A 16,046-nucleotide genomic window follows, 5' to 3' on the forward strand; every position below is an offset into this window, starting at 1 on the left:
TCAGCTTGACTGCCACGTGGCAAGGGGGGGGCATCCCCCCCATTCCTCATCCTTTAGTTTTTGGCTGCTCTCGTCCAAACCTCACGTAGGGCACCTCCGGGCTCCCTCTGCCTGCCTCTGTTGCTCCAGTCTCAGCTCGGGTCGGTCCGTCCCCCCGCCATTGCGGGGGAGGTGACAGCAAGACTGCTTAAAGTTTCTCTCTCTCCTCTGCCTGGAATTCTTTCTGCTCTGCTTCACGATCGCCGCTGCTGCCTCCCCCAGTCACAGGGGGGAGAATGGCAAGGAACTGCCGTAGCCCTGGCACAGCACCGGGGCCACAGGGTGCCCAGGAGCACCCCTGAACTCGGGGCTCCCCTCAGCTACCTCATGGCTCCAATTCTCTCTGCCAACAACTTCTCTCTTCTGGTCTGTGTAATATGCTAATTTTGCAGGGGTGAACTGCAGCTTTCCATTGGCCCTGCATCAGAAACTTACTTGGGATTAACCATTTCCAGCCCCAGGGGAGGCTAGACGAGTCAAACCACAACACCAGTTTCTATTCAAAAAGAATAAACACAGACATCTAGACTTATGGTGGGATAATCATCTGCAAAAATGTAGTACTGGAAAGAATTTTATTGGAATTAGAGCTCCATTAAAAAAATCAGGAGCTATAAAGGATCAAAAGCCATATGTTACAAAAAATAGGCAAATGATCTTCTACAATACAGAAGACATCACTTACAAAAGCCAAACAAAATAGCCCTTCTACTCTTCTCCACGCTATCAAGGCCTCAGCTGAGTACAAGATTCAATTTTGGGTCCTGTACAGGTAGAAATATATAAGCCAATTGAAGAAAGTTCAGAGCAGTGAGAATGATCACTAGCCTAATAAACAGAACCTAAACAAGGTTCTCAGGAAAGAAGAGACCAAAAAGAGATGGTAGGTACACTAAAGACCAGGGCAGAAGAAGATACAGACATGTATCTGTTCTACATGCCCTTGGAGGATCAGAGTAATAACTGGCTTCAAATTTAGCAAGAAAGAATCAATCCGGTATGAGGAAAAGGCTTTCCACTGAAGAAGGTAACAAAGTACTGAAATAAATCACCTGGAGAGATTGTGGAGCCTCTGTGTTGGAAGAAAAACATTGCCAGAAGCCTATGAGGGACAGATGTATGGCTAACACCGGGTCCAGAGGGGTCTGTGCTATGGCAGTGCCTCTTTGCTGTGTGCCCACACTGCAGCCTGCCAGCTCACTGCCATACAAACCCCGGGTGAATCATTGAAAGCAAACAGATATTCTGTATTTGGTATGGAAACTGCCTAAAAATGGTATCTTCCCCTTTCCTACTGAAGGTCTTCCACATCTTAGTACCTTGCATATCTGCAACACCCCAAGCACAAAAGCCCTGTACATACCTGCAGATGTTGAGGGATAGTAGGAAAATTCCCAGCGAGAATACACAAGGTCATGCAGAAAGGCAGTGACAGAGCAAATACCACTGGTTCCCCTGGCTCAGGAACCCTTGCTGTCTCCAGCTGCTCACTTTTCCCTCAACTATTTTAATGTGGATATACAACATTCATTAACCTTTCTCACTAGACCAGAAAACTAAAATCCAACTCCACTTTCCTAAGCTGCTCAGGAAGTTATTTCCATCTTGTGCTCATGCATAAATTTAGAAGCAATTTAATTTTCTGGACAGTAAAAATTCTTAATTATCAGAGTTCAGGCACTAGAGGTAGGTGTTCCAGAATTACACGCTCTGTATCTGTCAGTTGCCATGGTCTGGGATACGGTCATCCTGACTACACTGCCAGAATTAGCATTCATTTTTACACCGCAGGAAATAATAATTAAAAAAAGGTATCCGTTTCCACCTGTCTGGGTCTAGTTCTACACACAATATCTTAACACAAACCCATGCTCATCGATGAAGTGAATTATCTCTGTGTTCCTCCTGGTGCATCCTGGGACACTCCTGGGGCACATCTGGAGGTAACTTACTCCTCCTGCAGCATGGGCTGCAGCGTGCTTCCTGAGAGCATGATTTATGAACAACCATCCTGCTACTGCACAGGCCTAGAACTCTATGCAGGTGTAGATTTTTTCTACTTTCCTGGCTTTTGGTACTTTACTGAGTTTGCTACAGTGAGTCTTGTACATATTCTGGACAATAAATGCTTTATGGGGTACCTGATGGCTTGTGACTAGAAAGGGCTGGACTTGACATCAGCATCGTCCTTAAGCTGTGCTCCACCTGCATCTGGAGTTGGCCAGCAGAGCCCCTGGATGCTGGCCCTGCCTGTGTTCGTCTATTTCTCCCACCTCCCTTTTCTCCTTCCATCACCTCTGTCCTGGTTTACAGTGGAGGGTTCTGTCATATTGCTTCTCTTCTACTGAGCGATTGCTTTATGATTTGCGTGCGCGTGTGTTTGCGCAATACCACGCCGTCGAGTTCAAAGCGGTTTTCTCACTTTCAAAGTAGTCCTTGTGAGTAAGTTGTCCCAAGTCTGATGTGCACCAGGCTTGTAGTTTTGTTTTTGATTGAGTACTTCTGTGCTATATTCTTTTTAAAAGTCTAGCTATTCTGGGAGAGGTGTATAATTTAATATGTTCAATAGTTTTCTTGTCAGGCATTCATGTACAACTTTCTTCATCTTGCACTCAGATCTTTGATATTCTGCAGTAATTGGACTTATTTCATTTGTGTTTACTTTTATGACCTACAGTAAATGCTCCTTTTTTAGCCAAGGACTGTTAAAGATTTTACCAAAGCCTACAGCAGCCTACCAAGCTTTCTGAAGCTTGCCATGGCAGTTTTTAGGCAATTCAGAACACTTTTTGCAAGGATGCTAATGTACAAATTAATATAGCCTGAACACTGCATTAAGAAAAAGCTCTTCCTTACAACAGCAGCTGTGAGCAGGCAGTGTGACTCTCTCAACCTGCTCTATGGCCAGATGCACAGCATTCCAGCTTATTTGCAGTGGGCCAAATATCCAAGCAGAGACCAAGAAGAAAAGCTTTTCTCACAGATATTGCTCTGAAGCCCACTGATAGGCAGAACTGGCCTCCCCACAGAAAACAAAATGAGAAACCTGAAGATACAGTGCAAGGGAGATCTTCAAAACCTTCTGCAGGGACAAAGTCCCACAGAACTTGGAGCCATGAAGCTGATCTAGGGCTGCAGAAAACAATGGTGTGAAAGAGTAGAGCTGTAGAACATCTCAAGACTAGTCATGCCATGTCTGCCTGTAAAACCAAAATCAAGGCAAACAGTTTCCTTTGCAAGTACAATTACACATCCAAGGACAAGTGGAAAGCTATTACTATAGGGATGGGGGGATGCATTCCATGACTAAGCAAGCAGGCTCTTGCTTCTTCCAGCTCTGTTAGTTCATTACCTAGGTCTTTATTTTGGAATCAGTTTCCTTTCCCACTGAATAGATGTGGGAGAGTTGAGCTGCAGGAATGAAGGCAGGTAAGGAAAGAGGCCTGGAGTAATCACGACTTAAAAGACAGGGCTTCAGGAAATCCTTCATAGGTCACGCTTTTTAATTTGTCTCTGATGCTTGCACTGGTGGTACTCAAGTTTTTCCTACAAGTCCCATCATATTTATCTGCTTTCTTCTCAACAATACGTGCTTGTTGTATCAGGGGCTGTCATTTCTCCTCAGTCTCAATGGTAGCTCCTTTCAACCTTTTCCTTTTGTATTTAAAAAGACCAGCTGGGATTTCTAAGCATCTGAGCTCAAAACATTGCTTTTAAAATCAAGAAGCAAAAGTGCAAACAGCTGAAGTGAGCACTAGTGAAACCTTCAAAAGACAGAAAGGAGCACAGGAGCATAAATGCTCTAGTACAGCCTGCTGATTCCCAGTGTGTTCACGCAGGATGCAAACCTCTGTGTGGCAGGCCTGGTTGGCTTGTTCTGAGCAGGCCTGACTACGGGATTTTCCTGAATGCCTTTGCAGGTACAAGCAGGTGGTAGAAACTTGAAAAACCTTACCATTCTTCAAACCCCTTGGTCTTCAGGGAGTCTCAGCATAGGCTCCTCCAGTTTTAAAAACAAGAAGAGAAAAATCAAGGGATGCAAGTGTTGGACAGTAGGTTAGGGGCAGCTGAGGGTGAGCAGATGGCCAGCAACAGCCAATGCTCCTCCTGACAAGGAGAAACAAGCTAGCATGCAATCTTGCTAAAAATAAATTAGGCCAACAGGAAGCATGTTCATATTCTTGGGAAAGAAAGCCAGAGGAAGCAACTACTGGAGCTATTTTTACTTACAAAAGGGAAAACCATCATGGGTTGCGGTAAAGGAAGTAGCTGTGTTAGCATGGGCAACAGATTCAGATCTCCCCTGTTCCAGTACTGTATGGTGATTTGCTTTTATCATCCTAGTAAGTTTTCAAGTAATATTAGACTGGTAGAGCAGCTCGCTTGCTTTCCAAACCTAATGCCCCTTGAGTTGCAATTACCCCCACTGTCAAAAGAAAGCCCCAAAATGTGTCCACCAGCTGCTGCTCATGCAGATATCAGTCTGCCTTGTGCATGAGCATTACTGCCACACAGGGAGACTCTTGAGGACCGGCCATGGACAAAATGGAAATGGAGAAGGAGCCCTCTGATCCATAACTTTTCTTTGGTCCACTGAACCCTGACCTGTCCATCCCCAAGTCTTTATTTAACCTCCTGAGATAGCCTTCTTCAGGCTCTTTCACTCCTGTGGGTTCCCCTACTGCTTTTTTCTGGTGTGGGAAGATACCTCCTGAAGTAGGATCCTTGACACCCTCCTTTTGTGTTCTTTTTCTGGGTTACCTCTTCATCCTGTGCTTTTTAGTTCATACAAGGCAACAATCCTCCACCCTCAAAAGACAATTCAGATTCTCCTCTGGTGTGTAACACTGTAACCTCTAACAGAACAACACCGCTGAGGCACAAAAAAAGTATTTCCCTACATTTTCAATGAAATACATTAATTCAGTGTATATTAACCAAGGCATTACAAATTAGTGACTGTATGTGAGACAATGTGAGCTCAAAACATTGAAAAATGTGCTACAGAAAGCACAAAATTTTGAATTATACCATAAATGAAAACCAAGATGCATCACATTTTTATGGAGTACCTCTTCTTTTTCCCCTCCTAAAATATGCATATTGTACAGTAAAATTTTGACAAAAATGAACTAGGGAAAAAAACAACCTTTATGAGAATGTCAGAATTAGGTCACCTTAACATTGTTGGGATGTTTATTGAATTCATATTTTTCTACCTCATCAAATGACACAACAGAAGTTCTTTAAGAATAGTAACAATTCAGAGGTCACGACAAAAGGCAAAAAAAGGGGACAATTTCAACAACTGTAAAATCCTTTGAATCCAAGAGAACTGAACTAGGAAGCAATTTTAAGCACAGAAGCATCCAGTTAGGACAAAACTGGGTCAGGTGTTTAATGGAAAAGCACTGACTAAAGCAAGAAGTTTTTTTCCACTTCACAGTAAAGCAAACTTAGATTAAATAACAAGCCCAAAGCTAGAGGGTTTTGAGATACAAAAATAAAATTGACATTCTGTCAATATAACTTAGGATTAGTTAGTAAGTAGAATCCTGTGTGTGCCCCAGAGAGGTGATGTCCACTACAGTGGGCTCTGTGGGAATCGCGGGGCCACAGAAGCTTCCCTAACCTTCCAGAATGATCCCAGATGATGAAGCTGTAAATAGAGACAGACTTTCATATCAGCTCACTGTGTCTTGCATCCAATTCCCACCTGTCTTGTCCCCCAGTAGGAATTTTCAGTGATACATGTGTTCCCTTTTGAATGGCAGTACAACGCTGCCATGGAGCCGTGCACCAGTACTGACACGTTAACACCAACACAGCAGCTCACAGTGGCACTCAGTGGCACTCAGTGCTCACCCTTTTTTGTGCTCATACAGGTTCCCTCTGGACACATATGTACTACCAGTTGCTGACTGAGAGAAGAAGTCTCATAATTTTGTGGAGACCACTTTGAGCAACCTGGTCTAGTGGATGGGCAAGGGGGTTGGAAATAAAGGATCTTCAAGGTCCCTTTCAATCCAAACCATTCTGTGATTCTATGAAACTACAATAAAACCTATCCTAGTACAGTTGTGAGCTTCTCTAATTTTTCCCAGCTGCTTTGGAACTTTAAAATGTCCCTGTAGAGCCTCTAGGGAGACTGTCTCCAAGCATGCCTGTTCTTACACTCGGTAGCATCATGGATCACCATGTATTTGTAAACACAAATATATTTATGTAATTAGGATATGAGTATGGGTCCCTGGTGAGCCTCAGTGTCCATGCCTCGAGCCTACCTGTGCTCACTATGGATCAGCTGTTTCTCAACATCAAAATCTACTCTTTACCCTCTAGGTCACGGACCTTCTTGGCTTCTGGGGCAGAAGTAGTTTATACAACTGGAACATGAAGTGTTGTGTTATTTGTGAGGCTTTTTTAGTATTACTATTGTTTTTAATTCCTTTCTTGCTTGTTTAGGCAAAGAAGATGCCTGGTCTGCACAACTGGACAGTATTCTTTCTAATCACGAGATACTAATGTACCAAAGAGGTTGTAGCTGTTTCTGACTGCTCAGACAGCATGAAACAGTGCTTCAGCATGGCTGAGGGAATCTTTGACAGTTTTTGTCATTTTGAAACTCATATAAATATTTTTGTAGTCTGAATTTTAGTGAATATAGGAATTTGTGTAATTACTATTGCGAATATATCAACATCTCAGAATTCTTTTCTCAATGAAAACACCAAAGAAATCAAGCGAAAAAGATTAATTAAATTCTTCTTTTCTTTACAAGATTTCCAATCCAAATAATGATAAAAGTGAATTTGTGGTTGCACAAGCAACCACAAAACAAGGCATTTCTCTAGCTCGCACCAAAGCGACTTCTCATTCCCACCTAGTGACAAAGGGGAATAAATTGTTCAGCTTTCATCAAAAATCAACCAAAGGCCCCTCTGGGTATTCTCTGGGTACAGCTGCTCACACACAACAGCCTCTGCAGTCCACCCATGACTAAACCTATTAAAAGCTAAGCTGAAATAAACTATTCACACTGTTTATTTATGTCATGAGATAATAATATAGACTGGTCGTACCTGTATTAAGTGTGATTTCAAAGGCTAGAGGAGATATATATATATAAAATTTATATATATTTTAAGGGAAAGTAAGTTGATATACGTTATATTTTACATACATACATACATATGTGTGTGTATTTTATGGCCAAATAAGTTAATCTTATATTGTACAAGAGCTGTGTCTGCCTTTGAAAAAATAGCTATGCTTATGAATCCCGACTGAACAACTGGACCTTATATGCAATCTCCTTCCATATGTAAACAGATCATTTTCCTGACAAAAATATTGATCAAACAACCCTTGAAAGGAGGGCATCCTTAAATCAAAGAGAAGAAAAAGCTCTGTGCACACTATGTTTGGAAACTGTGCAAATATGCTCACAAAAATCAGGGTCATAATATAGCAATTTCCTGTTTGAGGAGAAAACCCACGTGAAGAACAACGTGAGAATTCTGCGTTATTCTTACACCAGTTTTGAGTGGCTGTTGATTCCCCTGGTTTTTCACAGTATGCTGGATGGAGTAACATCTGCCCTGATTGCTCTAGTTGAAAACAAGGGGAAACAGGATCGCCCAGGGCACCGCCATCATATGGGCTGTACTGTACCTCCCCTCTGACTGAGATCCTGAGCATGGAATAAGGAGGTGTGAAAAATTAAGGCCTTGGAATTCTGTTTAAAAAGAAGCCTGGGTGAATGGGACAAAAAGGACTCCGTGCCGGAGAGCCTTTGGGCTCCATCTCGCAGCCTGATGCTGACACGTGCTCGGGTCACAGGAGCTCAGTATCAGGGAATCACACCAGCCCACGCTCGTTAACCTCGGCCTTTAATTGCCATGCTCTGCAGGTACTGCACTTCTGAGAGACTCAGCTACTTACAAACTTCCTCAGTAGAGGTGAATCATCAGGAACTACATAACACCCTTCCAACCAAAGGACCCAAAGGAGGAAACAACGGTGCTGGTGGCTGGTGCTCTTGGACCTTCCCCAGAACACGTAATGCAGCTGTACTCTGTGCCTGCTGGGGGTCTCAGCCTTGCACTGCCATTTATGATAGTACAAGTAAGGAGCATGATACAGCATGGGACTCACCATGCAAACAGATCTCCAAGATAAAGTACAGTATTTTGGCTTTGTCTTTCGGGAGGAAAGAAGGAAAGAACACTGAGTATTGGTTAAAATGCCTGCTTGGCATCTGTGCTGCCAAGGTCCATTTGGGTTTGTCTTGTTACAACCTTCAACCTTCAGCTACAACTTTCCATTTGGTCTTCTTAGACAGGTGAAGCATGTTAACCCTACTTAGATGTCTTCACACTCTGAGATGCCTGATGGGTTCTAGATGATGTGTAAGAAACAGACGTTATCTCTCCCAAAAATTCAATCCCACTCCTATCAAAATTATCAGATCCTCTCACCCTCCTTGCTGTTGTCCTCTGTCTAGGATGTTTAATAAACTGAAAGAGCAGTTGATAAAAACTGTGACTTGCCTGTGAGAATAAAAATAACCCTTTTGCTTGATGTAGAGGAAGACCAGGAATGTCAGCAGTGTGCCAATGAGATAAATCAATTCTACTCAGCCACTGTGATACCAGACAACATTAAAAAAATTCTATCTTCTAAATGCATTTTTCAATGTTCTTAGAAGTTCTCTTATGCAGTAGTAGGAATCAAAGACGTAATTCTTGCCCATCCTGCTCTGTCTGCAGTGCATGCTCTTCCCCACAGAGAACAGGTATATTCTTCTGCCTTAACCTGCTTTTCTGCTTTTTTTCATCTTGACAGCCTATTAGGAATTATACACTAAGACAGAATCTTACTTTATCACTTTCCACATCTGAAGGAAGTGTGTGCCTGAGTAGTGCACTGAATACAAGAAAGGTGCGGTGGTATATGTACCTGGAAAGCATCAAGTACTTTTAGTGGAAAGATTTTTCAAGTGTAGGTGATAAGCAGAGATGTAAAATATCCAGCTGATATTACAAACTAAGAGTAATGTAAAAAAGTTAGGATCCGGATTCTGCATTACACCCACCAAGTCTCCTGTGACAATCTCTCATCCAACTTCTAAAGCATGAATTAGATCATCACTATGATGAGTCTGTCAGTGATGGCAGAATGAAGAGAGAAGCTTATTACGTGCACAGCAGTACATAATAACACACACTGTTAGCAGATTCTTAGGGTGTACAGCCTGCTGATTTAGTACCTGTCCATTTAAATGTTCCAAATATTTTATGGTCAAGGTTAAGCTTGGAGGAAAATGTATGTGGTCATTACTTTTAAGTCCGTTTTACTTGAGAATAAATTGAGTATTTAGAGAAAAAGACATTCCATCTGCTTGAGCATCATCTTGAAAAAATGAGAAAAAATCCTCTGGCACACTGCTGTCACAGTCAGAATGTAGAAAACCATGGCAGATGCTAGCAAACAAGTTTATTTCTGTTCAGGAGGTCCCTCTCCTTTGGTTGTTCTGTGTTCACAAACAGTGGACAGTCCTGTTGGCTCATGTGAGTGTGCACAAGTGATTTGCAGGCCAGAGCTCCTCTGTAGGTATAAATGCTTTCTACTGAGTCCATCAGCGACTCAAAAAGCCAAGAAAGTGCAACAGGTAAAAAGCCCAAAGCTGGTACTAGAAAACCGAGTACTCGTTTCTCCTGAGTCCACAGCTGAAGCATACACCCCAAAATGCATTCACCAATGACAGGAAATAACACCTCTGAAACTGCCCAGTTTTAGATTAATTGTGCTAACTTGGTACACGCCAAAGCAGAGGCGCTGACCAAGAGCTGGAGGCTCTCTTGAAGGCACACTGTGTCATGTTGTGGGCACATGTGTCAGTGTGCACCAAGTATTGATATGTATGAACAGAGAGACAGCAAACAACCATGCTGTAACTACTGTGGGAACACACAGAAAATGTTACAGTTCTGATAATGATTTCCTTTCAGCCAGCAAGCATGTGAGAGCCAGCCAGTCAGCTGTGTCACCTTCTCAAGTATAGCAGGTATCTCAGTTCACAAAGCTAAATGCATACACAGAGTCTGGAAGCTGCTGTTTTGGCTCAGTCTACCCACAACCAGTCCTTTATACTCAAGGACATCTTCATTCTGGGGCACTGGTATGATAATTTTTTTAAAGATAAAGAGCAGTCACAAACGGACCAGAAAGAGGATTAGCAATGGGAGAAACCTGAGTGTGGGCACCAGAAAATACAAAATCAGGCCTTTCAATCTACTCTGTGACCATATATTTCTGTAAGTGCTCTTGCCTTCTGTTGTGTAGAAGTGTCACTGCAGTCTAAGTCCCTGCTCATGTTGCCACATTCTGTCCAGTTGGCCACATGCAGAGCCACTAGAGCAGTGCCATCCATAGCCCTGCCTCAGGAACACTGCCACTTGCTCTAGTGAAGGACCCTTGTTTGACACCCAAACACTGCCAAATAGCCAAGCCAGAGCAAAGCAATGTATGGGAAGTGAGCCAGGGCCTAGACTTAAAAAGGCACTTACTTCAAGAACATAAAGGAAGAAAATGAAAAGGAGGCAAGAGGTTTGAGGAACAGAGAGTTAAATTTCAAGATTACATGCTACTGGCTCTCAAAAAGATGGGAATTAATATACAGGTGTTCAAACCAAATTAAGGCTACAAAGTTCACATGGAGATTTGAATTGTAGTTGTCAAGAGCATCATCTCATTCTTCTGCTTTTCTCCAGTGAGAAACTTCACTGTTTCCCTTTACACCATAACAGATTCTAGGACCTTGTAAACCACAGGCTGAAGCTGAAAGACAGGAGATTTCTCTAGAAACATCTAGTGTTGAGCACACTGTTCTCCACTATATTTTAATAGAAATGGAGCAGATGGAAAATGGTATGGGAGTGCTTGTTTTTTGTGAAATTCTGTATGTTGTTTCAATACCAGTTTTGGATAGAAACAAAAGCTCAGTTAGGAAAACTCAGAAGTCCTTCCCTTTGCTCAGTTACTGACAGGTGCTTTGGGTTAATGCTTTTGCAAAGCAGTTTATAAGTTTGCATGCTCTACGTGATGTTCAGACAGAGGCCCTTTCTCAGTAGCACAAAGCCTGAGCTGGCTCACCTGTCCAGATGCCCACAAATCTTACAATAAGAGCAAGAGGGCAGCCAGAGCCAAGGACTCAAATTCAGCACCAGCATCTTCTTTTAGTGACAGTGCCCTTCAGTAGAGCACATTCATTACTGACTTGCTGGAAGGGTGACAAATTTCACCAAGTTTTACTTTTTTATGTCCGTAGTAATTTGGCTCCTCTTTCTCCACTTAAGAACATATAGATTTTAGATTTTAAAGTTATTTTGAAAGTCTCTATATAGAAAGTACTGATGATTTTAAATGATAACTACATTGGTTTCAACACACAGTTTGTTGGCAGTGTACTTTTGTTTATACTATTTGGTATAAACAAGGTCCACAACAGTCTGGGGAAGCTGAAACCTCAGCTGTGAGTTATGCAGGCCAAAGGCACCTTCCAGCTATTTCAGCTGTTTGCTAGCACTCCATATGCTGTGCTTGAGATTCAGCATTCACCTTCCTACCGCTGAATGTATCTGATACCTGTTTTCTCTTTGCTTAATGAAGTCTGGCCACAGAAATTTGCTTCTTCCTAGGGTATCACACACTTGTGGAACATACACTGAGAGTGTAGATTTCTAAGGAGCATCATACTCTGTGAGTTCCACAGCATCAAGCAGTGCTATTAAAAATAGTGGAAGTTAAAAGTAGTTAAAAATTTTTCTCACTAGAATATTAAGTGTAATTTCTTTGTATAACAACTAGCATGTAAGTGTGAAGAACTAACCTATTGTAACGGTCAATAGTTTCTGCTAGAAAACAATGTGAGACCACCTCACTCAAGTCATCTTACCATTACAGCAAAGCAAGCAGCAGATTTTGCAAGGGTAAGAGCTTCATTAAGTATGTGTATGCTCTCTGTTCTTATACAAGGGTGGACAAGGCAGAAGCAACTGCAATGAAGCCATAATTCTGTACATGTTCAAACTACAGAGTCTGAATGATAGCTTCACTTGAAGTTCTAACATCTTAATGTGAAGTTTACCTCATCCCTTTTTCAGTAAAAGTCACAGTATTTTCATGTAAATTTAATCAGAAAAAGAACTACACATCATTATGATTTGCTCTGAATTATTCAAATATTCCCAAACCTTCCCTCTCCTTAGCAGTCAGCAGTACCAAGCCATTCCCCCCTCATAACACAAGTACAGCTCACGAGTACACTGGAGACTGGGCACCAGGAAAATACAGCTACCCAAACCCAAGAACTCTCACCCAAAACTTCCTTCTTCAGTGCTCTCTTTTTTTTTTAATTTTTTTAACCAAGTGGTTAAATAGCATCTGCCCTTCAAATGCATTCAGGCAGACAACAAAAGGATTCCAAAAATCCAAATGCCGAGAGGGACCTATTCATAATGGACTTTGCTAGAGCTGGAGACAGGAAATTAACTGTACATCTGGTACCATCAAACACCTCTCTGTGGTAGGAACACACAGACTTCTGAAGACTCACAAAGCCCAGAATAAATGAATTTTCTGTTCTCTGCAAACTTGCACAGTTTGATTATTTCGATAGCCCTGGAAAAGCTAGAGCTGGTATGTAAAGCACCTGCTAAGCAATCTGCATTGCTGTCCTAGCTTCAAAATGCTTTGTGCCAATCATCACCAGGTACCTCTTAATTCTTCCAAACCTATAAGAAGTCAGGAATAATGCTCAAAGCAGCAGGAAGTAGGAGAAACAGATACATGCATGAGAACTAAAATAAAGAAAACAGTCAATGAAATAAAAGTTTTGTAACTTTCCCCCTCTACTTCTAGTACTTGCTGCTAGTCTCCAAGGTTCTTCAAATCTAGTACCAAATGTTGTCATGTAATTAATGAGGCCAGCAAGCTTGCCTTTTCCAGGTTGTCATGAGCTCTGAAGAAAAAGGAGTAATTGTTCTGTAACTGTGGGTAGCTGAAAGTTATTCTTAAAACCTGTGTAATTCTAGCTTACCATGAAAAATGACCCTCAAGTTTCTATAAAAAGCAGCTGTTCAATGTATATCATATTCAGGAGCATTTAGGAACACTGTAAATCTACTCTTCCTATTAAACAATGAGGCTATCTGCACAGACACATTTTGATTTATAGAGCTCACAGTCTAAAATTCATCCCTTTTGTTTCTATTTAATATAGAAATTTCAGTAATATTAATGTTTCTACATGAATTACATTGTTAATAAAAACAGACAGATAACAAGAATTAAAATATCTTCCACAGTCAGCTCTCTCAAACTATTTTCTACAAAGCATATTTACATGTCAATCAGCAATGTTTTCCTAAAATGTACATGAGACTAGAGAGCAAGACCAGGTAGATTCGCTAAAGATAAATATTCTGAAAGAGGGCTAAACTGATTATGACAGAAATATTCATCCAAATAAGCTTAGTAAGGTTTTTGGATTTTCTGTTAACAATAACCAAGAGCTAAAAATAAGCCATGACATTTCTAGAAATTAGAAAAAATTGAGAAGATATAATTATAAACTTACTAAAATGTAAACCTTTCTTTCATTCAGAGCTTCAGGATGAAAGCTGCAGTTTACTAAAGTACACAAATCTGTACTGAAGTTCTTGAAACAATCTTAAACATAAATAAAGAATGGTTTAAGATTATGTCACATTTATTTTCAGAGTTGCAATGAAAACTACAATACTATACAGACATTTAAATATATTTCATTTGTCTAAAGAAAGCATTTAAAATTATTTAAGCTACCTTTCAGCTCCCCCAATACTCAAACACTGCACATGCATGTACAGATTAAAGTATAAGCCTCTGCAGCAAATGGCTTTCATAATAAAATATTTTCTATTTCTTAACATCCTACCTTCATAGTTGCCTTCTAGGAGACCTAGATGTTCAAGTGCCTTCACAAATCCAACAATTATCACCAGTACAAAAAGCATTTCAAGTCCCTCCAAGTTCATCTTGAAAAATTATTTATGTAAAAGCATCTTTTCTTAGGGAGCGTCCTGATTTCAGTTAGACTTGAATTAAAAAGCCTTCCTAGTCCAAGACATGCCACACAACCAGATAAATACAAATGCTAAAGAAACCTGGAATATTCGCACCATAAAACATTTCCATTGACAGCCAGATGAACACAGGAATGTAAGGAAGTCAAATCTTACCATGTCTGCATCACTTGCCTGCATGGATACAGATGTTTCGGTCTCTAAGGCAACAGAATATACAGTAACCACTTTGTTTAGCATTTCCTGCTTGATATCTAGTAAAATTGTATGCTTCTTTTTCACACTGAATTACAGTTTTAGAGAGATCTTTAACAACACAGAGGAAAAAGTCTAAACACATTCTTTGCTTGATAGTGAAGTTCAGAAAACTCAAAGCAAAATCATTTCATTTAGAAGATGACCTATTGCTGTATTTCCCTAGAGACTGGAATACACTTACACAGGGTTAGCCATCTGTTTGAACAGCTTGTTTTCCCACACTGCAAACACATTTTACATCAAATACAGGAATCTAGGAACATCTGAAATATGGCAAAAAGAGGCTTTTTAGGGAGAAATCAATTTAAGTTTGAGGGATCTGTGGGAAATAAAAGCCTTTCCTTCCTGCTGCCCAGCCCCAGGGACCTGTGCAGATGGTGAACAGCTGCCCCTGGTGCAGGTCAGCTGCTGCTCCCATGGTTGTTCCAGGTGAGGAAAGGCAACAAATGGCATCGAGGATACAGTATGCCCACGGTCAGGACTGCGTGCAGCTGACTGCTCTGCCTCAGGAAGCACTGTCCCGAGCACTCAGAAACACTGAAATTACATCCAAGTCCTTAGGCGTGACAGTCAGGAACAGATTCTCTGACGGATCTTATTCTGAGGCCCCTAATAGCAGCCATTAGCAAGCACTTGTCTGTCCTTCCTACTTACCTTCCCTTACCTGTCTCGATTTGCAGCCAAACATGCACAGAATTACAAAAAAGACCCCTGCATCCTTTTGTTCTGGTAAATTTTGGTTATTTTGTCTGCCATGGCTGTGACTTCTGTGTACATCACTTAACATGCTCATTATTCTTCTAATTCATTTTGGGACAATCTAGCCCTGAATCTAGCCCTATGTAAAAGCTTAAACTTACATTGCAATTGTAGTTATTAAACCATTGTATTAATAATACTCATCTGAAAGCCTGAAATCCAGCTCACTGTTTCAGTTACTATTTTTTTAACCATTTGTGTACTTCTATCTTTAGTTGATGCTTTATGTTAATGTCTCCCAGGGCATTCTTGTAAAGTTTCGTTAAGCACTGAGATTATGTTGTGAGGACTTAAGCCAAGGCTCTCTGTGTGATGGTAGTGGACCCTCCTGAGCTGCACAATGGACCCCGTGTTGCTGTTCATAGAAGAATCAGTCCCACAAACTCTTTTGAAAGGTGTACATTGTTTTCTTATTGACTTTAACAAAGCTTTGCTGTGTAGCAGGGTGTCACTAAAGGCCTGAGTGAAGCTCTTTTCTTTACAAGTATTCCGATGTATTACTATTTTATAAGTATCAGTTCCCTATAATTAACATCATTGGCCTCTACAGCTTCTCTCAGGTACCTCCATTCAATAATAAATCTTATTCTTTTCTCTTCATTATTGAACTTCATTTGAGGAACTCACAGCCCTTACCAATATTCTCATTGAACCTCCTGAGAGCAGGTTAAGAATTTACTGAAGTATCAAATCCAATTACCATGGAAATGAAACCACCTTTGGTGGCTTGTACTGTATCTCCATGCTGACTCCTGGTTTGGGGCTGATGCCCTGTGGAGGTGGCTGCAGCAATGGAAGAAGAGCCACTGACAACACAGGGGTAAACCCATCTGGGCTGCTGCAACTCTGGGGGTGAGTCAT

The 16,046-nt window shown here is 41.2% G+C and overlaps 1 protein-coding gene across 4 annotated transcripts in view; it reads right to left on the bottom strand.

The window, feature by feature from the left end:
- The window catches only part of LOC103764022 (Kv channel-interacting protein 1), a 476,628-nt gene that overhangs the window by 126,342 nt on the left and 334,240 nt on the right, over nt 1-16,046 (bottom strand). The window contains exon 1 of one of the 4 annotated variants that reach the window (XM_018089008.1): nt 14,021-14,204. The exons of the other annotated variants lie outside the window; for them this stretch is intronic. Within the exon in view, the coding sequence (XP_017944497.1) occupies nt 14,021-14,120 (100 nt within the window). The 5' untranslated portion in view covers nt 14,121-14,204. Of the gene's footprint in view, nt 1-14,020; nt 14,205-16,046 lie in introns of those variants that run through there. 4 annotated transcript variants of the gene reach the window in all.

The sequence above is a fragment of the Manacus vitellinus genome, unplaced genomic scaffold (assembly GCF_001715985.3).
Source record: "Manacus vitellinus isolate BGI_N305 unplaced genomic scaffold, ASM171598v3 scaffold_111_pilon, whole genome shotgun sequence".
Lineage (NCBI taxonomy): Eukaryota > Metazoa > Chordata > Aves > Passeriformes > Pipridae > Manacus > Manacus vitellinus.